General features: G+C 44.1%; 1 protein-coding gene across 3 annotated transcripts in view; it reads left to right on the forward strand.

The window, feature by feature from the left end:
• Nucleotides 1-20,853, forward strand: part of WDR7 (WD repeat domain 7) — a 354,279-nt gene extending 333,426 nt beyond the window's left edge. For 2 of the 3 annotated variants that reach the window (XM_018039552.1, XM_018039553.1), the window contains 2 exons: nucleotides 8,513-8,617; nucleotides 17,663-20,853. In XM_018039552.1, the coding sequence (XP_017895041.1) occupies nucleotides 8,513-8,617; nucleotides 17,663-17,866 (309 nt within the window). In that variant the 3' untranslated portion in view covers nucleotides 17,867-20,853. Of the gene's footprint in view, nucleotides 1-8,512; nucleotides 8,618-10,741; nucleotides 12,819-17,662 lie in introns of those variants that run through there. The other variant, XM_018039554.1, reaches the window with a different exon arrangement.

The following is a 25,004-nucleotide window of genomic DNA, read 5'->3' on the forward strand; positions in this document are numbered from 1 at the left end:
TAATTTTGATAATGTACAGCTGATATGAGTGAAAACAGCAGCCTCAGTATCCTAAAATTCTGAAATTCTTTCTAATGCCTAAATTACAGTAGTGAAGCAATCTTGAGTGTTTATTGAGTCTCACTATTCCTGGAAAAGTGTGTTATACACATACATGTTGGTTATAATCATCCACAAAGAAGTTTCAAAAACTATTGCCCATGTCTTAAGGATTGCCAATATGTGAATATCAAAAACACCTGTAATTCATCAGTGTCTGTCAGTTTATCCCCAAGTGACACTGAAGTAGCTCTCAGTAACTGAAAATGTACAGTAAATGCTGCAGCTGTTTTAGGGAACAGAGTCTGTTTACTTGAGGCATTTCATCTTATAAGAAAACTTAAGATAGCAGACTTTTATTATATTTCTCCTTAGATCTATTTTCCATTAAGATGTTAAAATGATACCAAATCTGCTTTTCTTTTGCCCTAGATGTATATTCTTTCCAATTAGATAGAGATAGAAAATAATTCATTGAATCGTTCCAGTACCTGTTGGATTGAAAAATGCCACAGTGGCTTGACTCTCTTAATATACAGTTGGCATAATGTGAAAGAAAAACAAAAATACAGCATCGGCTCAGCCCTCCATCAAGAAAACAAATTATAGAGATAACCCATTTTCAACCCTCAAATCTCTGTTCAAAATCACTGTAGAACCACCAAGGGCCGCATCTAGGTGAACGCGCTTACACCGCAGCAGAGCAGACAGCCAGCAAGAGACGCTGGGCTGTCTCCAGCGCCAGCACGCATTTGGCGTGCATTTCCCATCCACTCATTCTGGTCAGTTCTTCTGGTTTCTGTATTTTGTGTCCCCAGTGAGAGCGAGCCAGGCCCCTCATTTTTCTTCGTCTACCACGGTTGCCATGGGCTCGGGGACTCTGCCTCTCCCCACACGTGTGAGGGCTCTGGGCATCAGGCACCTGCGTGCCAACAACTTTACCAGCTTTTGGAGCCAGCTGCAGTTTTGTGATAAAATTAAGCATAGTCCTCGCCTCCTGGGTGGTGTGATGAGCAACTCTGATGACAGCCAGTTGCCCGGTTCCAGCACTCAGTCCGGTTTTGTAGTCCCACATTTTGAGGACGTGGCTGACCTTTACAATACTATCCAGCTCGATGAGGTCACGATTTGAAAGCTTGGAGAAAGTTTAAGGAAAATCTACAGAAATTATTCTAAGAGTTGGAAGATGAGCTCTGAAAGGCAAAGGTTATATTATAGTCACTAAATTTTTTTTTAATCCTAAAAATAATAAATAAGGAAAAAAGAAGCAAGTTGCAGTAACAGCATTCAAGTCTATGAAAAGTTACCATGCCAAGACTGGTGATCACGGGCTTCCCTGGAAGACTCCAGGCTTCCATTGCAGCAGGTGTGGGTTTGATCCCTGGTCGGGGAGCTAAGACCCCGTATGCCTTGCTGCCAAGAAAAAAGGAAAAAAAAAAACCCAACATAAGCTTGGTGACCAGCTGTTCTTCATCTCTTCTGAGGCTGGAACCGAGGAATCAGGCTCACACTACAGCATTCTGGATTTATATTTGAAAAAGGAAAACTTTTCTGATGGCACACACCATTAAACACAGAAAAGGCCCCTCAGGGGAAGCTTTGGAATCTTCTCGAGGAGATTTGTACACGTGTACACCCGTGGCGGATTCATGTTGATGTATGGCTAAACCAATGCAATATTGTAAAGTAATTAGCCTCCAATTAAAATAAATAAATTTATATTTTAAAAAATAAAAATAAAGGTTTTTTAAGGAAAAAAAAAGAAAGTGAATTTTCATCCAACCTGCTTTAAGGCAGCCCTGTCCACCTACAGAAAAGAATGGGTGGCCTCTCAGTGTCGTTGGCCACGTCTTTCGGCCGTAAGATCCCACCCACAAAAAGGCAGCAGAAGGCTCAGTTCACAGTGGAGTTTAAATTTTACTCCAGCCTTCTAATTGGCCATAGATGAGACTTTCTGAAAATATATTATCATCTGCCTAAATCATTTGTCTCCTCGAGCTGGTGAATGTTGAGTACCTAACACGGTTTTCACAAATCGGTTGCTTCGGAGAGAAGAAAGAGGGAGCTTTATTTCTTGAACATAATTAATTCTTAACTTGTCAACTCTTTGGAAATGGCCCTTTTTTTGATGAGCCGTTCCCTGGCCTAACAAACAAAGCCGTCCATCAGCGCGGTGTCTCTGTGTCCCCGGACCCTGTCTCTCCCTGCCAATCAGCCTGGAAGTCAGCAGCCTGTGCTGGGGTGTCAGAACACAGAGCAAGCCCTGCTCCAGCTTCCTCACCCACCCTTTCCTGACTGTGCCTGCAGCCGGGAAGAGATGCCAAATGTTTGGTGGGTGTGTCAGGCACAAGCGCGCCCTGAACCTCACTTAGCATTGTTTGGTTTTTGGTGGTTGTATGTTTATTTGTTTTTATTTTTTGGCCAAGCCTCACAGCACACGGGGATCTTGGTTCCCCGACTGGGGACGGAACCCTTGCCTCCTCTGGCGGGAGTATGGTGTCTTCATCACCAGGACCCCCGGCGAAGTTCCTGTTGTTTGTTAGCACTAAGGGACCAGCAGGGCTTCCCCTCCACCTGCAGTGCGGGAGACCTGGGTTCCATCCCTGAGTCGGGAAGATCCCCTGGAGGAGGGCATGGCAACCTACTCCAATATTGTTGCCTGGAGAATCCCACAGACAGAGGTGCCTGGCGGGCTGTAGTCCATGGGGTCCCAAAGAGCCAGACACGACCCAGCAACTAAGCACACGTGCTGGGAAAATGTGTGCATTTGTAGGTCTTCGCTGTTACCTCTCCTTCTTGGAGCTGATCCTCACTTCCTCAGCGCCCAGTTCCCTGTATATCTGGCCCGTCTCCAGCTGCTTCCTACCTCTGTACACAGAGGGGTGCATCATCCATTCTCACCCTGAGCTCAAGGCCTCTGCCATGCTTGTACTGGTACCTCATGAGAGCAAGTTGGTCCTGTTTGCTCTCTGCCAGGGCACAGGCCAGGGAAAATGCCTCAACCAAAGGCACAGTTGTATTCATAGGGATTTCAGAGACCACGTGCAGCCCCCTGGGGACACACAGCTCAGCGGGCCTTGTGGTCACCCCTCAAATTCCAGCTGCCTCGGTTCCCCCAGAGCCAGCCCTGTGCTCCCCAAGAAGTCCTGTGAGCAGGACGGCCATTTCCTCTCAGGCCTGGCAGACCCTGGGGCTGCGTTCAAAGTCCTTTCTTTCTTTTTTTTTAGTTTAATAAATGTTACATAAAATACACAGGTCAGTCAACATCTTTCCCTTGTGATGGTACTTATGGTAGCAAAACTGTACCTACTCTCGGACATCCTTTCGTTAGAATTTATGTTAAAAGTAGGAAATTTTGTTTGCCTGGGCTTTTTCCCTCCCCTTAAAAAAAGTGAGGAGACCTGGAAATTAATGCAAGATGCTCTCTTTCATCTTGTTCAGTCTGTGAAGTGGGTGCAGTCGAGTCCTCCGTTTTGGTCTCGGTTCTCCAATTTGTCATTTCGAAGCTGAATAGCAAGAAGTCCAGGAAGAGACAGCAGTTTTCAAGAGAATATTCTAGACCGTACTAGTTTGTATCGATGCTGACCAGATCATTCTGGAAGTCCATGTCTCTCCTGCCCTGTATGACAGGTTAACGATACTCCTTTGCTGAGCACACTGAACGTGCCTGTTAAAAACCGCTGGGCATGTGCAAGTGTTGTTCCTTATTAATCCTGCTTCTCAGCTCCTTATCTTTATAAGCAAAAGCGGGGGAGAGTGTTTAACAATTCAACATTCTTGTCTCCTGCTAGGGATAATTGCTTGATTTCTTTTATTGTTCATAGAACGTCTTGAATTAGATTAATTTCTTTATATTCCATTTCTGTCTTTTTAAGACAGCAATTTCTCTGACAAAACCTATCGCAAGGGCTATGATACTCACCCACATCTAAAAAGCAGGCCCGACCTCCTTTTGTTTGAAAACCTGTTGTTCGGGGAGAAGGCTCTTTCTACTCGAGCATTTACGATCCCAAACCCTTGAGTGTGCGGAATCACAAAGTGCTCTCGCAGTCACTGCCGTCTGCACACAGCTGCATCGTGCTGGAGGAAAGGTTCCAGTCAGCTCAGGGGGCACCCGCACCGGTCCGGGAGAGGTTCAGAGACCCCCAGCAAAAGACATCGGAGACTAATGTCAGCTCGGGGTGCCCGCACCAGTCCAGGAGAGGTTCAGAGACCCCCAGCAAAAGACATCATAGGCTAAAGTCAGCTCAGGGGGCGCCCGCACTGGTCCAGGAGAAGTTCAGAGACCCCCAGCAAAAGACATCGGAGGCTAAAGTCAGCTCAGGGGGCGTCCGCACCAGTCTGGGAGAAGTCCAGAGACCCCCAGCAAAAGACATCAGAGGCTAAAGTCAGCTCATGGGGCGCCCGCACTGGTCCGGGAGAGGATCAGAGACCCCGGACAAAAGACAGTGGCAGCATTTCCATTGCACTGGGGGCTGGAGGTCTCTCAGGCTGAGATTGTAATGAACTCACCAGATGTACCAGACCATTTAAAAACAGTGAGCTTCCCTGAGCTGCCGTGAGTGGTACTTGCTTTCCTGTACAACTACAGGTCTGTCCATCCACTGATGCTGCCATCAGTACCCGGTGGTTTTTCTCTATGTTGCTTTGAAAGAGAGCCTGAGGGGCACCTAGCCGGATCGGGGTTGGGGTGTGTGTGTGTTGATGTGCTCTGATCTAAAATGTAGTCCGCCTTTGTTCAAAACAGACTTTAAAGAAACTAACCCATTAAGCTTAGCACCTAACCTTGAGAAGAACAACAATAAAGGAAAACAGGGCTGTGATTAGTGAAATGAGGAGGAAAGTATTTATTACTGGACAACTAGAATGAACACAAATTTAGTTCTGAGTTTCCTGGCAGGAAAGCAGGTACATGTGAGATTATGTACTTATCGTTGCATGATAAAAGAAAACAACAAAATTTATCTGAAAAGGTAAATATTTTCCTAGCAGACAATTCCAAGATGAATTTAATTCATAGGATCTTCTGTTAGAGACACTAGATAACGTAATGAAGGGTGTCTTCAACTGACATAGACGTATTCAAGTAGATATTTTAAATACTATAAAGGATGAAGATGTAATAGCCTTCCCCAGAGGGCTGAGTGGTGAAGAATCCGCCTGCAGTGCAGGAGACACAGGAGACGCGGGTTCGATCCCTGAGTCAGAAAGATCCCCTGGAGAAGGAAATGGCCACCCACTCCAGTGTTCTTGCCTAGGAAACCCCGTGGACAGAGGAGCCTGGCGGCCTACAGTCCAAAGGGTCACAGAGTCAGACATGACTGAGCAACTCAAAGCACACGTGAAGATACGATGTGAAGCAGGGGGAGCCCGCGAACCTGGCTTTCTGCAGAGCCGTCTTAGCCAGCCTCACAGTGAGGTGCCGGGCTGGCACATCCTCTGGAGCACATGCTGGTTGCTGGTTAAGGAAGGATGCTCATGGGAACGAGGCAGGCTTGACATTCTGTGTTGAGATTTAGGGGCCCAGACTCCCGGAGGAGGGGTGACTCCACCTCTGCACGGAGTTGGGCTTTTGGGGAGGGGGTGTTTGCCAGCAGGGCAAGCTTTCATCCGAGCTTCCAGTGGGCTCACACTTTAGATGCATACCAGGACCCCAGAGCGTCGAAGAAGCTATGTTGAGTCAAGTATTTTTAGTAGGAAGGTGGCATTACATGCCGTGAGGGACCAGGCAGGAAATAAGGGGGCCAGGCAGTGGGTGTTGTGTACCCAGACCCGCTTGAGTCAGGGCTGAGACTGGTGACATCAGAGCGAATGCCAACAGGGCCCCAAGGCCACAGGGCCCCCTCAGCTCAGCCTGGCCCAGGGTATCAGGGGCAAACACGGGCCCAGGGTGGCCAGAGTGAAGGCAATCTGGGCTGTTTCAAGAGAGGCTGGAAATCTTGATTTTAAACGATGTTTGATGAATTAGAGTATAGGCTCAGAAAGTACATTTTACAATCATTTTGCAGGCCAAACCCAATATATCTATAATCTAGTTTCATGTATGATTAGGGCTTAATTTATTTTATTTTTTCATTAAATGGAATACTCAAGTAATTGATTTATGGGATTGCTTACATTTGTCTAGTCTCTTTTTGGCATTCCTGAGATATAATTGACATGTAACCTGTGAGGTTAAGGTGTAGGTGTACAACATGATGATTTGACACACTTCTATATTGCAATATGGTTACCCCCCTGGTGTTATCTAATACCTCCCTCCCATCACACAAGCACCATTTCTTTTTCTGTGGTGAGAACATTTAAGATCTACTCTCTTAGCAACTTTCAAGTATATACATCTGGTCATCTTTAAAAGAGGAGCAGCACAAATATTAAGAGTATTCATTGAATTATTATGTGCCATGCATTACTTCGCCAACAAAGGTCCGCCTAGTCAAGGCTATGGCTTTTCCAGTGGGCATGTATGGATGTGAGAGTTGGACTGTGAAGAAAGCTGAGCGCCGAAGAATTGATGCTTTTGAACTGTGGTGTTGGAGAAGACCGTTGAGAGTCCCTTGAACTCCAAGGAGATCCAACCAATCCATTCCTAAAGGAAATCAGTCCCAAATATTCATTGAAAGGACTGATGCTGAAGCTGAAACTCCAGTACTTTGGCCACCTCATGTGAAGAGTTGACTCATTGGAAAAGACTCTGATGATGGGAGGGATTGGGGGCAGGAGGAGAAAGGGACGACAGAGGATGAGATGGCTGGATGGCATCACTGACTCGATGGACATGAGTCTGAGTGAACTCCGGGAGTTGGTGATGGACAGGGAGGCCTGGCGTGCTGCAATTCATGGGGTCACAAAGAGTCGGACACGACTGAGTGACTGAATTAACTAATGCATCGTGCAGAGAGCTGTGCATGTGCGAACTCGTTTAATCTTCACAAAGCTCTTCAAGGTAGGAACCATCAGCCATTGTCACCACCACCATCATCGTCATTGTCTCTGCTTTGTTGGCGTGGGTGCGCTCAAGGTTAAGGAGCATAAATAACTTGTCCCAGGGCCCACAGTGAGCAGTGGAGCCCAAACGCAGGGCAGGCAGTCTGACTCAGAGTGTGTCCTCTACCAGCCCAAAACCCAGTGCTACCAGTGCAACATTTTTTCCTGAGTGTGGAAAGCAGGCATCATTTTGGATCCCCACAGCACCTTGTCTAACAACAGGAAAGAGCGAAAGCTGAGAGCACAGAGGGACACGTTTGTCCCCCCATCCCCGTCCCCTTTCTCCCTTCCTCATTGTCATCACTCAGATGTGAACTGTGAGGAGAGTCCTACTGAAATTTACAGTCTGGGTGTGGAAGGCAGGGCGGGAGGGGGCCGCTGAATTGCCCAGTGAACTTGCTCCCACCGAGATTCAAGATGCAAGTGGAAACAAACCTTCCTGGTTTGCCTTAGTTTAAGGGAACATATTTCCCCATCCTGTCTAGACCAAGAGAGGTAATCAACCTCCAGTTGTAACCAGTCTGAATATTGGTTCATGTAATAAAGATACAGCCTTTAATAGTTTGTGCAGATACATTAATACAATATTATGCTAATTTGTTTAGTATCCCAGTATTTTCGGTAACTATTAATATCATTAGACATGAGTGTAATTTTTTGTTAGTAAAGACTGAGTCTAAAATACCACATCATTCTTTTTTTTTTTTAATTGTGATTAAATCAATGATAGCTATTTGGCAGAGGCTCAAAATGATCCCTGTTAACTTGTTTTTAATGGCATTTGATTTATATGTGTGTTCAAACCTCCAACACATGCATGCATGGATGTGTACTAATTGTGGCCATATGCATTTAAACATAGTATAATTGGGGGGAAATGAAGCATAAAATGTGAAAAATGTATAATTATTAAAGGGTTGAAATGATTGTTTTTGACTCCTTCCAGAGCAGAGATGTTATGTGATAGAGCTCTGATTGTTTTTCATTACAGATGAAGTTCCTGGATAGATTTGGTGATCAGTTTTTTTAACTTTCCTAATTAATTGTAAAATTCTTCCCTCAAATAGACATAAGTGGATGAACACATTGGTTTGCCTGTTAATATCTGCTCTTCCTTTGAACTCATGCTATATCCTCCCAAGTAGGAAGCAGGTGGACCCCCCAGAACAAGGTCAGAGCCCCTGGATGAATCAGTGAGAGAACTTCAGCTGCTTTTCCTCTTTTTCTAAGCTAAGTTTGACTCAGTAGACATGAGTTTGAGCAAACTCAGGGAGAAAGTGAAGGGCAGGGAAGCATAGCCTGCTGCACTTCTTGGGGTCACAAAGAGCCGGACATGACTTAACGGCTGAACAACAGCAAGTTTATAAAGAACATACCAGTTTCTAGTATCCATGGCATGACTTGTTCAACTTTGAATGTATTTGCATGTTTAGGTGTAGTAGTTCTGTGCAGTGCATACAGTGAACGGCTCATAATTTTATTTCAGACAATCCATGGACACAAGGGACCGATCACCGCAGTGGCCTTTGCCCCGGATGGACGGTATCTTGCCACCTACTCGAACACGGACAGCCACATTTCTTTCTGGCAGGTGAGCGTAGGTGCTGCAGGGTCTTGATGTCTGTTGCATGGTCCACTTTTGCTGGGGAGGCTCCCTGCTGACCTGCCCGCCAAGGCCTCCTCGTGCCGGCCCTCCCTTCAACAAATATCGAGTGTTTATTGCTTGCTGATGACGGGCCAGCTGCCGGCACGCGGGCTCTGCTGAGCACACAGTTGGCAGCCCAGAAAGAGGTGGGGTCTGCTCTCACACAGCTTTCAGTCTAAGGGAAGGGAAGTGAAGTGGAGTGAAGTCGCTCAGTCGTGTCTGACTCTTTGCGACCCCATAGACTGCAGCCTGCCAGGCTCCTCTGTCCGTGGGATTTTCCAGGCAACAGTAGTGGAGTGGATTGCCATTTCCTTCTCCAGTCAGTCTAAGGGAGACACAAGTAAATAAGCAACTACAGTCCTGGGGGAACCTGGGAGTGAGGTTGCGGGCTGGCTTCACAGAGGCAGTACCGCCTGAGCCGAGGCACGGTGATGCTGAGGAAGGGCCAGGTATTCAGGCAGGAACGGGTGGGTGTTTGGGGAGAAGGAGGCGCCTTTAAAGCTAAGTAACAGGCCTGGAAGGATTCGGGGTGGAGCAGTGGAGACCTCTGCTCAGGCTGTTAATTTACACAAGGCATTCAGACAACAGGGCACAGGGTTTAAGGCAGAAGCAGCCTCGTAAGAACTTCATGCTGTTTGTATTATCCCATTTTCATTTGTGTTCTGAATTTCACACATGCTCTTCATTCCCAAGCTATTAAAACATTTTCAAAAATCTGAGTACCATTGACTGGCAGTACACGAAGATACCTCTGTTTAATGATGATTAAGATGAATATTAATTAATTCAAGGAACTGAGCTTTATAATAGAACTTGTTTCATCCTCAGTGATTAATCTCCATCCCATCTTCCTTTTAAGTATCTTACTCCTGATAATTACAAAAAAATTAAAATTACCAACCCCGCCCCCAAGTTAACTTAAAATTTTGTTGCCTATCCTAGGATGCAAGTATGTTTTATGAGATGCAGTGCATCACTTTAAACGCTTAAAAAAAAAATTAAACAAATAAAAGTTTAAGACTTCACAACTTGAGGATGGTTTTTAAAAAATCAATAGCTAATAAAATGTAAAACAGATACAATAAATTGCTCAATTAACAGCATGCCATTAAAGCATGACAACTACCAAACCTGTCCTGAGCTTTTCCTACTCTTCATCTAATTTAGTTTTCCAGTTTATTTTCTCATTATCCTTTCCTCCAGAATATATCTCCAGCATATTAATTGGCTCCTGCTAAACTCTTTTTCTTAGAGATGTCACCCAGTCTTCGTTTTTCGCATTGGGTAACCGCAGGACTCATATTTATTTTAGTGAAATCCCACAGCGAGTCCATAAACTGAACTCTCGCAACAGTGGTTCTTCAGACGGTGTCCCTGCAATTGCTCCTTTCTGCTAACACTGGTTTCTGTGACACCAACTGTACTTTGACGCCCTTGATAGACATTTCCCCTTGTTTCCCGTTCTCTTGAATTCCGGAGGCGCGTTCTTGCGAAACTCCCTCCATCCGGCGCATAGCTGGCGTGGAAGCACTGGGTGCTCGGCTAAGCCTTGGGGGCCTGGAACCAAGCAGTCACGGGTCCCTGCTTCCTCAGGGCTTTGTGTTTGCTCTGTGCTTTCTTCCTGGGAATAAACAAAAACAGATCTCGATTTTGTTGTTCAATTTTTCTTCCTGCTAAGAAAACATAATTCCTTATATACATGCTTACACGCTGTTGCTTCAGTTGTGTCTAACTCTTTAGAACCTCATGGACTATAGCCCTTTAGGCTCCTCTGTCCATGGAATTTTCCAGGCAAGAATACTAGAATGGGTTGTCATGCGCTTTTCCAAGGAGTCTTCCTGACCCAGGGATCGAACTTGCCTCTCTTGCATTGGCAGGCAGGTTCTTCGTGGCTAGCACCGCCTGGAAGCCCAATTCCTCATATAATACCTCCTAAATTTACCAGATGTGAAACTTTCCCAGTATTTCCCTGAATGTCTAAGTGGTAAACCTTTTCCCCCTTATCTAAATCTTCAGGGTTCTGTCTGGATATATTCATGCCTTTCTTAAATATTTTTCTGTTTTTATCAGAGTTGCTGCCTAGCTCATTGATGGAATTCAGCATGTACCTCACGCCTGGAGATCAAGATCATTCCGTAGATGCTATCTCTTTGAAATAACCTCTTTGCTCTATCCAGTTCAGCTTGTGCTGTTGCCCCTGGACTTCACCAGATGCACTTCACCCTGGGAGTCTGTGTGGCTCTGCCCTCAGGGGGCCCGGCTCCTTGCCTTTGTCCAGACGTCTTCTCCCTAGGCCACCCTGTGTTACTTGCAGGGGTGGGTGTTCAGCAGACAGAGCGCCCAGACAACTCAGGCAACACCACATCTTTCTTACCTCCAGTCCCAATGTCAGAATTTAAAACACAGACCATTTCTTCCCTACTTAAATCATACCCAGCTTGGTCCTAAAACGTAGGAGAAGACACAGAAGGGTCATTTCACCTTTCTCAAGAAAATACAATAAAACTTCTTCCAGGAGCATAGCAGGGTTTTTATTTGAATAAAAGAGAGTCAAGAAAGCAGTGTTGGATCACCGCGCTGTACCCAAATGGACTTGGCTGATTTATTTAGATGCATATTGTTTAGGTCTAGTGATGTATGATAATACTTCTATATTATTCCAGTAAATGTACTGCAATATATTTTGAAAACTTAATGAAGCCTTATTAATACAGTACCTTACAAAAGCCATCAGCTATTAAAATCTTTGCTGAGAAATGAGTGTTAATGAGAAATACTAGTTGGGTAATTGCTCAAGTGAGACTTAGTAAGAGGTTTGGATGCAGCATTACTTACACTGAGAGTAGCATTAAAGCCCTTCCTGTTTTGATGAATTACATCTGTTTCTGTGTCTATGTGTTCAGAAAACAATCTTCTCAGAACTGGTTTTGTGAAGCATTATTTTTAAAGGGAAAGGAAACGCCACAGTTGCCGTTTAGTTACTTTACACACTCAGCTGCTGAATGATGTAATTTGGCAATCTTTCAAACCCTTCGATTCTCCAACAACATATTCCTACTATTTGAATATTGCACTTCAGTGTATCCATTGATATTTGAGCCAGGAGAGCTTTGTAATGAACTACAACCACAAATCTCTCACCTAAATTTTACCACCACCCTCCAACAAGTAAGTATCCTTTTCCAGAAATGCTAATAATAAATGAGATGTGTAGGACTTGGATTTGTTCTTCATTTATTCCATCCTACATCCATTCCAAACTACTGTTCAGCCATTTGAAATGGATGATGAAAATCTGTAGTCACTAACATAAAAAGATTGCCCTCGACATTTTGTTGAATGAAAAAAGCCGATTGTCCTCCAACTGCCTTTTATTTATTCTTATTTTAAAAAAATTTTGGCTGCACGGTATATGGGATCCTAGTTCCCTGACTAGGGATCGAACCCACACCCGGAGAGAAATCTTAACCACTGGACCACCAGGAAATCCCTCCAACTGCCTTTTAATATGAGCCGGTTTATGTAAAATTCCTGAAACCTATTTCTCCTTCTGTGGACATATACTTCCAGATCTAGAAAGAGGTTTACCAAAATGTTAATGATTGTCTCTGGAAAGTGACATTTCAGGAGATCTTTGCTTTCTTTTTTATACTTCTCTTTATGATTTGAATTGTTCATGATGAGGATTTATTTTCTTGGAAGTGAAGAAAAAAGCTAAGGTGACCAAATATAATTCCATGGAGTTTTCATTCATTCAAGACTCAGGTTGCCTTCACTTCAGCATAATTTGTAGGCAGTCTCTGGCCAAGAAAATGTTAGTATTGAATAACAAAGCGACTGTTTGTTTTGGTGACGGTTCTTTTATGGAATTATTGGGAAAATTCATATCCACCCTCACTACTCCAGGTTCCTCTCTTATTTGCAGAGATCGTAGGGAAAGGATGGGCTGAAGAGCAACAAATCACAGTTAACACAAGAATATTTATCTTTCCAGCTGTTTCCTACCGTCACCGTTATGTACCCTGCAGAGATTCATGGAGCCCTGTTCTGAGGCAGGAAGGCTGTTCAGTTCAGTTCAGTCGCTCACTCATGTCCGACTCTTTTTGACCCCATGAATCGCAGCACGCCAGGCCTCCCTGTCCATCACCAACTCCCGGAGTTCACTCAGACTCACATCCATCAAGTCGGTGATGCCGTCCAGCCATCTCATCCTCTGTCGTCCCCTTCTCCTCCTGCCCCCAATCCCTCCCAGCATCAGAGTCTTTTCCAGTGAGTCAACTCTTCATATAAGGTGGCCAAAGTATTGGAGTTTCAGCTTTAGCATCGTTCCTTCCAAAGAAAACCCAGGACTGATCTCCTTTAGAATGGACTCGTTGGATCTCCTTGCAGTCCAAGGGACTCTCAAGAGTCTTCTCCAACACCACAGTTCAAAACCATCAATTCTTCACCACTCAGCTTTCTTCACTGCCCAACTCTCACATCCATACATGACCACTGGAAAAATCATAGCCTTGACTAGATGGACCTTTGTTGGCAAAGTAATGTCTCTGCTTTTGAATATGCTATCTAGGTTGGTCATAACTTTCCTTCCAAGGAGTAAGCGTCTTTTAATTTCATGGCTGCAGTCACCATCTGCAGTGATTTTGGAGCCCCCCAAAAAACAAATCTGACACTGTTTCCACTGTTTCCCCATCTATTTCCCATGAAGTGATGGGACCAGATGCCATGATATTCATTTTCTGAATGTTGAGCTTTAAGCCAACTTTTTCACTCTCCTCTTTCACTTTCATCAAGAGGCTTTTTAGTTCTTCTTCACTTTCTGCCATAAGGGTGGTGTCATCTGCATATCTGAGGTTATTGATATTTCTCCCAGCAATCTTGATTCCAGCCTGTGCTTCCTCCAGCCCAGCATTTCTCATGATGCACTCTGCATATAAGTTAAATAAGCAGGGTGACAACATACAGCCTTGTACTTCTTTTCCTATTTGGAACCAGTCTGTTGTTCCATGTCCAGTTCTAACTGTTGCTTCCTGACCTGCATACAGGTTTCTCAAGAGGCAGGTCAGGTGGTCTGGTATTCCCATCTCTTCAAGAATTTTCCACAGTTAATTATTGTGGTCCACACAGTCAAAGGCTTTGGCATAGTCAATAAAGCAGAAATAGATGTTTTTCTGGAACTCTCTTGCTTTTTCCATGATCCAGTGGATGTTGGCAATTTGATCTCTGGTTCCTCTGCCTTTTCTAAAACCAGCTTGAACATTAGGAAGTTCACGGTTCACGTATTGCTGAAGCCTGGCTTGGAGAATTTTGAGCATGACTTTACTAGCATGTGAGATGAGTGCAATTGTGCGGTAGTTTGAGCATTCTTTGGCATTGCCTTTCTTTGGGATTGGAATGAAAACTGACCTTTTCCAGGCCAGTGGCCCGTGCTGAGTTTTCCCAATTTGCTGGCATATTGAGTGCAGCACTTTCACAGCATCATCTTTCAGGATGTGAAATAGCTCAACTGGAATTCCATCACCTCCACTAGCTTTGTTCCTAGTGATGCTTTCTAAGGCCCACTTGACTTCACATTCCAGGATGTCTGGCTCTAGGTGAGTGATCACACCATCATGATTATCTGGGTCATGAAGATCTTTTTTGTATAGTTCTTCTGTGTATTCTTGCCACCTCTTCTTAATATCTTCTGCTTCTATTAGGTCTGTACCATTTCTGTTCTTTATTGAGCCCATCTTTGCATGAAATGTTCCCTGGTATCTCTAATTTTCTTGAAGAGATCTCTAGTCTTTCCCATTCTGTTGTTTTCCTCTATTTCTCTGCATTGATTGTTGAAGAAGGCTTTCTTATCTCTTGTTGCTATTCTTTGGAATTCTGCATTCAGATGCTTATATCTTTCCTTTTCGCCTTTGGTTTTTGCTTCTTTTCTTTTCACAGCTATTTGTAAGGCCTCCCCAGACAGCCATTTTGGTTTTTTGCATTTCTTTTCCATGGGGATGGTCTTGCTCTCTGTCTCCCGTACAGTGTCACGAACCTCCGTCCATAGTTCATCAGGCACTCTATCAGATCTAGGCCCTTTAATCTATTTCTCACTTCCACTGTATAATCATAAGGGATTTGATTTAGGTCATACCTGAATGGTCTAGTGGTTTTCCCTACTTTCTTCAATTTAAGTCTGAATTTGGCAATAAGGAGTTCATGATCTGAGCTACAGTCAGCTCCCGGTCTTGTTTTTGCTGACTGTATAGAGCTTCTCCATCTTTGGCTGCAAAGAATATAATCAGTCTGATTTCGGTGTTGACCATCTGGTGATGTCCATGTGTAGAGTCTTCTCTTGTGTTGTGGAAGAGGGTGTTTGCTATGACCAGTGCATTTTCTTGGCAAAACTCTATTAGTCTTTGCCCTGCTTCATTCTGCATTCCAAGGCCAAATTTGCCTGTTACTCCAGGTGTTTCCTGACTACCTACTTTTGCATTCCAGTCCCCTATTATGAAAAGGACATCTTTTTTGGGTGTTAGTTCTAAAAGGTCTTATAGATCTTCACAGAACCATTCAACTTCAGCTGCTTCAGCATTACTGGTTGGGGCATAGGCTTGGATTACCGTGATATTGAATGGTTTGCCTTGGAAACTAACGAAGATCATTCTGTTGTTTTTGAGATTGCATCCAAGTACTGCATTTCGGACTCTTTTGTTGACCTTTGGGAAGGCTGTTAGACCCTACCAAAGGCATCCATCAATCATTTGAAGGACAGCTCAACTTTTAAAAAGGAGAACCCAGATATAATCATGGGATTTGGGGGGAAAATCTTTCCATCTGTCGCATTCCAATAAGATATTCTCTTCTTGTCCCCTTTTGCCTTCAACCTATTTCTTGTCCATGGCTAAAGCTAAAGGAAGGAATTAGAAAGTAAGGCTGTGTCTGAGCCTGTTGGATGCCCCTAGCATTTTGAGCCACAAGCAGAAATCAAGCCTCCTACACATTTTCATAGAAAATCCATAAAGAATGAAAAATACTTTGTAGTTATTTATCAACTGAGAAATTTTTTTTTTTTTTTTAAAAAGCACAGTATGCCTGTTGATGCCAGTTCATTTTAACCGGCAGTTTTGGGGATAATTTGGATCTGTTCTGTAAGAGAAGTAAATGATGATGGTCTGTTACTCTTTGTACTTGTGAGAACTAGCAAATCAAGCTCACCATCATTATTTATATTTAAACTATTTGGGAATCTCCAGAAAGCAATAAAGCCCTGGTTTTTATCTTTAATGGAGTTTCTAGGAAAGGGAGAGAAGAACACAAGGAAAGAGCCCCTTAGAACATGGCCAGAAGGTACCGCCTGGCTTGAAATGTTAACTGTCCTTTAACAGAAAGAGTTAATGATAATCATACATTTGGTTTTAAAATGTGACCTCGTACACTAGTGATTTTTTTTCACCTCTGTGTTGTGTTTGGCACTATTATTAATGCAGGAAAATCAGTAACATTAGTCATCTTAAAAGGGTTATTACTCAAGATGATTTAAATTGTGAAAATGTCAGTGGAGCCTGCACGCGTCCTGCCAGAGATGGTGTGATTTACACCCCCTGACACCATCCTGCTGCTGAGAAGGGCTGGGGCGAGGAACGGCTTCTGTTCGGCAGTGACCCAAACACAGGGCAACAGCCCACCTTCCGTGTCCCAGGAGCTGCCCAGGTTCCCAGGCCAGCCCTCCATCCACACTGGGGCATCGTCTGCATGCTCCCCACAAAGCCGAGCACCACCCAGGTGGAGATGCTGCTGGAGAGAAGAACTAGGCACACAAGTCAGTGCAAAGAAAAATATTATTTCCAAAACCACTTTCCTGACCTGACCGTCAGTGTGCTTGCCACGTGACTCATATATCAGTAGCACAAAAGCTGAATACTGAAAAAATGTTAAGTAATATTTAGAAGCTAAAGGTTTCATCAGATTCAATCACTCAGATGTCAGTTCACTTAGATAACTGCCATTCAGCATTCAGCACTGTGACCTGAATGCACAGTTGTTCATGAGCCTTAATTTCCACATTTTCCATTTATGTGAATGGATGAAGAGAACCTCAAATTCCAGTTAGAGCCAGAAAAGCCGCCCCCAAAAAAGGCAGAAATCACCAACTGATGGAACACACCCTGCAAATGAGGTATTAGAGTGTGCTCTTTTTTAGCAGCAGAGCAGTGGGCCCCACATGCAGTGTTGAGAGGTGGTTGATTCTTGCTTTTTCCTTCAAAATAAACTAGAGCTTTCCAGAAACTGAACGTGCTTAAAGCAGGTGAGGAGGGAAGGTGTGGTGGGAGCGGAGCTGGGAAAGGGGTTGAGTTTTGAGTTTCCATCTGGCTCACCTATTACTCTGCTGCTTAAGTTCACTTCATTTTCCCCAACTAAGTCCCCAGACTTGTCTTCGGGGTTCATTCTTCAGGGGGTGCAGGGAGCACTGTTACTAAAGAACCAGAAAAGCCTGCCATTTGAAATACCCGCAGTTTCCAAGTACTGTCTGAACCATTTTATTAAAATGTATCGCTTAGCTCCCTTCATAAACATGGTTGGGGGGTAGGGGGGAGTCTTCCCTGGAGGTCCAGTGGTTAAGACTCGGCACTTCCAGTGCAAGCCGAACAGGTTCCATCCCTGGAGGGGGAACTAAGATCATACATGCTGTGCAGCCAGAAAAAGGGACAACCCTGCCACAGCAGGTAGTGACATTAAAAAAGAAAAAAAAGGTGGACGGCTTTCCTGCTGCCCAGTTCTACCCAGCAGGTAAAATTTCTCTGAATTTATGCATTTTCTGTAACAGCATCAGAACAATTTCAAATAACACTGGAAGGAGCCCTTCAGAGGTTGAGAATCAAGCCTTACGTGAACCTGAATCCGGTGATGGAGAAGGTGACCGCAGGGCTGTGTCCCTTGGACCCCTCTCCATGGCGGGGAAGGGGAACCGGCCCCTTCGGTGACTCGCTTTCCCCCGTCCCTGTGTCCCCCCAGATGAACACGTCCCTGCTGGGGAGCATCGGCATGCTGAACTCAGCACCCCAGCTGCGCTGCATCAAGACCTACCAGGTGCCCCCGGTGCAGCCCGCCTCCCCCGGCTCGCACAACGCCCTGCGGCTGGCCCGGCTCATCTGGACCTCGAACCGCAACGTCATCCTCATGGCGCACGACGGCAAGGAGCACCGCTTCATGGTCTAGCGCTGCGGCCCTCGAGCTCCGTCTCCCAGGTCTCCAAGCCCAGAGCCCCCCTCCCTCGGCGCCCGCCCCCACCCCGCGCCAGGGTCATCGGGGGCAGCAGGGTCTGTGTCCTCCCGCCCCCACCCCTGCACCGGGAGGGGCGGCTGGCGGTCCTGTTGCTCAGGGCGCCGGGAGCCCGAAAATCAATAACCGCTGTGATTGCACTGCCAGCGCAGATCAGCAGTTTCCGAGCGCTGAACCCCACCTCCGAACGTGGTGGGGACCTGGTCATTCTGACATTGGGTTTTATGGTCGCGTGGCAGTCCTAATCATTGACGCTATTTTCCTTTGGATTTCCTAAAAGATGCTATTGTTTACCAGAAGGATTCTGTGTTTACACGATCTCTCTTTTTTTTCCCTTTCTGGGAGATTGCTCGGAAATTACTCAATTCAATTTCCTAGGGTTTAGCCACTACCTTGTTTAGTAACAACTAACCAATTGGAGATTAATGAGAAAATACACACACACACACACATGCACAGATTTTCATGGAGAATAGTTTCCTGGACACCCAGCCTTCCAAAATGCTCATATCCTGCTCAAATGATGCTATATTTGGTTAAAAATCAAGATCATCACTCCTGAAGATCTAGTTAATATAATCATCCAGTCACTAGAACTAATTTCTGAAATGGACTTTTGTAATAAAGATCCAAGTTTGGAAGCATAGCATACGCCTGAAAAGAAGATTCTTGTGTCTATAGCTACAGATCTTTTTAAGAAGGAGCTTACCCCTTCCTTCTAGAAACTTCACAGACCTGCAGTTCCCATATGTCAGCTATCATTTAATAGTTACAGTTCAGCCTTCAAACCACTACTGACCAGTTAAAGGAAAGCCAAGACAATATTTCTTTTAAACATGTGTCCTAGAAAATAACTATGGCACAGGCATTTGGGAGTATACAGTCACCCTCAGTGTCTGCAGGGCATCAGTTCTAGGACCCCCAAGGATACCAAAGCCCACATGTACTCAAGTCCCTGGTATAAAATGGCAGAGTACACAAAGGGCTGGCTGTATATACACCTGTGGGGGGCTCAGTCAATCTGAACAAGCCTTGCCGTGAGGGTGTTCATCACACTTCTAAGTAAACTTTAACTAGGGCACTGTCTTCTTCTGTCAGATTATACTGGTTCTTTGCTCATAGTCATGGGGAAAAAAATCCATAAAATAATATTTTGGATGACTTGCTCCTAACAACCTTGATCTGTATATAGTTGGGAATTTGGCTGGTTGGTTGTTGACTTGTTGGTTAATCAGGCAAAATGGTTTATTAAATACAAAAATAGAAAATGATTTATTAAATTCAGAAAAAAATATGAAGTTTACAAAGAAACCAAAAGTGGTAAAGGGAGCATCTAATGTTAAAAAACCTAGGTTGACAGAGTTCTTATAATACACAAAAGAGTATGATCACAGTCCAGGAACAAATACAGCTGTTACTTTATTGAAACAGATTTCTAAAGAACATGTTAGGAAATCAAGTCCACTAGAACAACTCTTTCATAGTGATGAGAAGTATGTCATGTCTGTTGATGGCAAACCCACTCTATACCTTGGTTTTAGACTTTAGGTGTTCTTCAAAAATGAATTCCTGCCACATGCATGTACATTGTATTTATAAAGATCTTATATGTAGCTTCCCTGGAAGAAACTAAGAACTATACACCACCGTAGACTTGGTTTGGTGAGTGAGCTGTTGTGTCCGATATAGACAGAAAACCTGAGGAGAACACAAGAGGGGCTCTCATTTTTCCAGTGGTTTCCCGAGTCTTCAGTGCAAGTACCCAGCACATGTTTACCTTATGAACTGAAATGAAGATTAATTTATTCTAGACTACAAAGCTGCTTTGGAATGATGAAGTACAGGTATACTTGAGAGTTTTTTTTTTTTTTTTGAAAAAACAAAATGTTCACTGCGTCAAGAGGAAGGTGTGAGACTTGTGGGCGGGCCACCCCCAAAGAACAGACCGCACACCCCACGGAAGTTCAGAAGAAAGCTGTGAGGACCTGGGCAGTGGGGCTCGGCCAGCCGCACATCCCGGCTGCAGAGACAGCCGTGATTGTTGGCGAGCAGAACATGACCGTCGTAGGATGCCGAGGTGGACAGTATCTGCTGGTTAGACAGTCACCTCTAACTGCTACACTAACATTTGCATTCTTGGTCCCACAAATCTCTCCTTGACTCTTTGAACAACCACAGCTACAAACTTCATCACAGCTCAGACGTCTCAGCACTGAGGTCAACTTGCTGTTGTCATCACAGCGTACGCTTTTGGTGTCTTACTGATTTTGTTGGCGCTGTACTTGGAGCTGTCCTTGTAAACGTAGAGACGTCTGTGTGGCTTCATTGGTAAGTCCAAGCTCAGGATGCCGTGTCGTGACACCTGTACGAAAACGTGATGATCGAACTCACTGCGTCCAGCACGTGAAATAAAACGTCTGCCTCTCGAGATGCCTCTTGATGACGCCACTTAACAGATTCTAAATGTGCTGACTGTCCCTGTGTACATATGTGTGTTAAAACGGAACTGTACTGAAGGTGGTTTTTCTCATTAAAAACGTGCATTCTTTTTAAGCATTCTCCATTGAGGTCTCCCCCCACCCCCACCTTTGGTATTAAAGTAAGCCTTCTATTTCTGTTTGGCTCTTCATTTCCCTGGAAAACCAGCTTCCAGAAAGGTGAACCTGTCCACAGAGGAGGCCAGAGCCCGGAGTCCTCCAGGACTGTGGAAGTGACAACCAAACTCTCCTACCGAGACTCCACGGCGCCCTCTGTGGCTTGGGCAAGGGAATTGCATGCACATTGCTTTATCTCCACCCTAAATTGCTCCTAAATAGACTGTTAATTGTACCAAATTATATCTCGTCAGATTTGATGACATGGGTTGGCTGCCCTGCGGTGGGGGCTGGACTGAGATCATTAAATCCATTTCACTTAATATTCCATTTGGCGTTGAATTTGAATCCCTGAGGTAAAGGGTGAAATTGGTTTTCAGGAAGAAGCGAGAGAAACAAAATAGGTCCTCATTGCTCACAGAGGGTTAGACGTGTCTAGTGACTGTAGCTCTTTTCTGATTTTCAGATAAGAATTTGAGTCAATCATCATGTAACAATACAATTTTCTTTAAGAAACAGGCGGGCTTTCACGGAGTTGACTTTACCATCACTGGCCCTATTCAAATGCCCGGCGTCCATCCCAGGAAGCGTTTGAATTTCTGCTGACGTCTTGAATGTTTCCTTATAGGGAAAACAGGGGCAGTAACAGTCCTTTGTGATTGGTGATCACATAAACTGATCAAACGTGGAAAGGGCATGACATTAATAGGAAGGTAAAGCCGAGCAGTGCTGGGTGAACTTTCACCTTTCACCCCTTTTGGCTGACTGACAGAGCTGAGTGTTGAAGAAAATCAATACTTTGGAGCCAGGAGGGGAATATTTCCAGCCTCTAACTAGAGAATGTATTTTGACAAGGCCAAGATAATCCAAGCTGCACAGGAGAAAGAGAAAAGAAGACTCATTTTTAAAGCTTGACACTTCAAGGTGTTTTTGTACAATGGTTTAGAGATCGTCAATACATACAAATACCAAAGGTCGAAAAGAAAAGCCAGAAGAATTTCAAAAATTAGATGTTCAGAGCTTTCTGCCGTTTACAAACTAAAAAAAAGAAAAAAAAAAAAAAAAGACCACAGAGAGGTTTGTGCTTGGAACCATTTACATGAACAGAGCTCACAACTGTGTGCTTTAAGTCCACCTTTAACCAAATCTTAAATTTACAGAGGCAGCACTGTGAAATATGGAATGCCTAAAAAGTGACTTAGATTTCTGGGTTTTGCACATTTTTTCTTAGATGAGGATTGTTCTTTGAGTGGTTACATTGTCCTTTGAGATGTGTTAACACATCATTAACATCTCAGAATCTCATTTTCTTAATCCCTACTGCGGACCTCTGTGGTGGTCCAGTGGCTAAGAATTCTCCATGCAGTGCATGGGACCGGGATGTGATTTTGATCCCTGGTAGGGTACTAAGATCCTGCAAGCCAAAAAAATTGTTTAATGCTTCTAATTCCAGATTCCTGTTGCTCCTGCCCTGCAGACACGTAAATCTTAGTCCCTCCTTCGCATCTTAGTCCCGCCTTCACGTTTGGTTCAACTATTTACATGAGAAAAGAGCCCCTTTGGAACTTCAGTTGTTTCCAGGTTTTCAAATCCCTTTTAAGCAAATTGTTTCCACAAGCATTCTAGTTAGTGCTCTTCTAAGCAAGAGGCCTGTGCGTCTCTAGGAAGAAGGTGAGCAATTCACTCCCTTACTGGCAAGATTAGACCCATTTGTTCTGTGGACAGGTACGTCCATCAAATGGATATAGATTTGTTTCTTTCCTATAGATAAGAAAGAAGTCGAATCGTGCCCTACCTTCCAGCCAAGTGCAGAAAGACAAAGGAATCCTGAATACGTGAAGCAGCTAAAGTAACAGTCTGGTTCCTCAAGGACAAGCAACACTAGGCAGTTGTGAACATATGCTGATTGTATAAATGATTAAAGTAACAGTGAAAATATACCCTTAACTTGTATACCTTATTTCCCACTAAAAAAAAAAAAAAATTCTTTCAGGTGGCACTAATGGTAAAGAACCTGCCTACCAAAGCAAGAAACATTAGAGATATGGGTTATACCCCTGGGTCTGAGGAGGATCCCCTGGAGGAGGGCATGGCAACCCACTCCAGTATTCTTGCCTGGGAAATCCTATGGAGAGAGGATCCTGGTGGGCTACAATCCATGGGATCACAAAGAGTTAGCCATGACTGAAGCGACTTAGCGCACACACACACTATTCTGAATAGATCTGGCTGGAAATTTTTGTTCTCTTTGTTTCAAAAGGAGAACACAGCCAGCCAAGACTCCTCAGTATTCTGAGATTTCCCAGAGAAGGCCAAGAATCCAACTCGCGCCTGATTTGCTTGTGTGTTCTCCGTCACTAAGTCTCACCCAGCTCTCTGCGACCCCATGGACTGTAGCCCACCAGGCTCCTCTCTCTGTGGGACTTCCCAGACAAGAATACTGGAGCAGGTTGCCATTTCTTCCTCCAAGGCATCTTCCCAACCCAGGGATCAAACTCACGTCTCCTGTGTCTCCTGAATTGGCATGCAGATTCTTTACCACTGAGCCAGCTGGAATTTGCAGTAAGTATCATGTAAATATGTATTGCATTTGTTAAATCCCTAAGAGTATGCCTGTAAACTGCTTATAAGAACAGCACATGAGCACCCAAGAAACGTGAGCTAATACTTTTAGTAGACATTAGAAGTCCTTGTGAAGCATGGATAAGTAAGATCGTAAATTACATGCATTCTTTGGAAAATGCTGTTGGGTTTTTGTGTTCTATTTTATCTCTATGTGGACTCCAGTAATATGTCTGAACATCTTTCCCGAAGAGGAGTGTCTGTGGTTCCAGCTTTGTTTACCAGGCTCCTTACCATGTCGCTGTGTTGCCATCTTGCTCCTCACCAAGACTTGTAGACACTTGAGGAAATACCAAAAATCTATACCAGTGAGTGGATGGGACTGGTTGATTATGGCTGTTGAAGTTATGACTGATTCCTGAAAAAAGAAGTAGTTTGCCACATTAAATTTAGGGTTTATCTTAGCATCAAGGATGACTTCGAGTTACTTATATGAGCAGCTTTGAAATATGCATCATCAAGATTGAACAGGATTCTGGATAAAGTATTATTGAGTAGATTTCACGAAATCACTGAAACAAAGGAAACTGAATGTGTCGTTTCTGTTGCCAGTATCTTCTTTTTTTGACTAGTGTCAGAATGACTTAGTACTTCATTTACCCAGATGTGAAAGATAGTATCTAAAACTTGAGCTACCCAGTAACACTTTTAAGTTTCAGTGAAAATTTATGAAAATTTTAAAGAAACTGCAGTGAAACATCATTCAGTCTGTGAACATTTACTGAATCTTAGTATATGCCAAGAATATGTTCTGTTTTTCCTCTCACAGGTAGGCTCACAATCTATCAAATAAGTATGAACATGATGGAATAAATGTGGAAAACCGAGATGGGAAAAGAGCTATGCAAATACAGAGGTGATTGATTCTGGTAGGAGAGTGTCAAGTTAGGCTTCCAAGAGAGGAAACATTTAGGCTGGGCCTTGGAAAGTAAGTGGACTTCCCTGGAGGCTCAGATAGTAAAGAATCTTCCTACAATGCAGGAAATGCTTGTTTGATCCCTGGGTCAGGAAGATCCCCTGGAAAAAGGAATGGCTACCCACTCCAGTATTCTTGCCTGGAGAACCCCATGGACAGAGGAGCCTGGTGGGCTCCCTGGGGTTGAAAAGAGTTGGATACGACTGAGTGACTAACACTTTCACTTTGAAGAATAAATGGAAATTAAGAAGATGGAGGATGTTGTAAGGTAGGAATTTATGAGTGTTCAAATTATTATGTGATTTGGGTGTGTATAAACTACTTCATACGGTAACCTGTGGGGGATCAGTGGGTGGTACTGACAATGCAGGCAGCTGTCCAACTGTAGTTAATAATACAGCTACAGAAAACAAGACTCCTGGCCTCAAGAACATCTGACATCTGAGGGACTGCCATGGTGGCCCAGTGGCTAAGACTCCACGCTCCCAATGCAGGGGCCCAGGGTTCGACCCCTGGTCAGGGAACTAGACCCTACAAACCACAACTAAGAGTTCACATGCGGCAGTGAAGACCCGGCACGGTCAAATAAATAATCACTTACAAAATGAAAAAACACCCGACGTCCGAAAGTCAAACCCCCTTCTCCCAAAAGGTTAGAGCAAAAGCCTTGATAAAAGATGTCTCTTTTCCTAGTTTTCCAGATTTCATTTTCTTTTTTAAGTTGTTATTGGTTTTTTTTTGTAAATTAATCTATTTTAATTGGAGGCTAATTACTTTACAATATTGTAGTGGTTTTTGCCAAACATTCACATGAATCAGCCATGTTATGCATTCTCCTTATACTGTCTTCTAATGGGTAGCAAGCACAGTGTGTTGGCTGCCTGCCCTGAATACCGCCCGGATTCTTACCTCCCTCCAGTCTCACCGCAGGACTGAAGCATTT

This window comes from Capra hircus, chromosome 24, assembly GCF_001704415.2.
Source record: "Capra hircus breed San Clemente chromosome 24, ASM170441v1, whole genome shotgun sequence".
Classification (NCBI taxonomy): Eukaryota; Metazoa; Chordata; class Mammalia; order Artiodactyla; family Bovidae; genus Capra; species Capra hircus.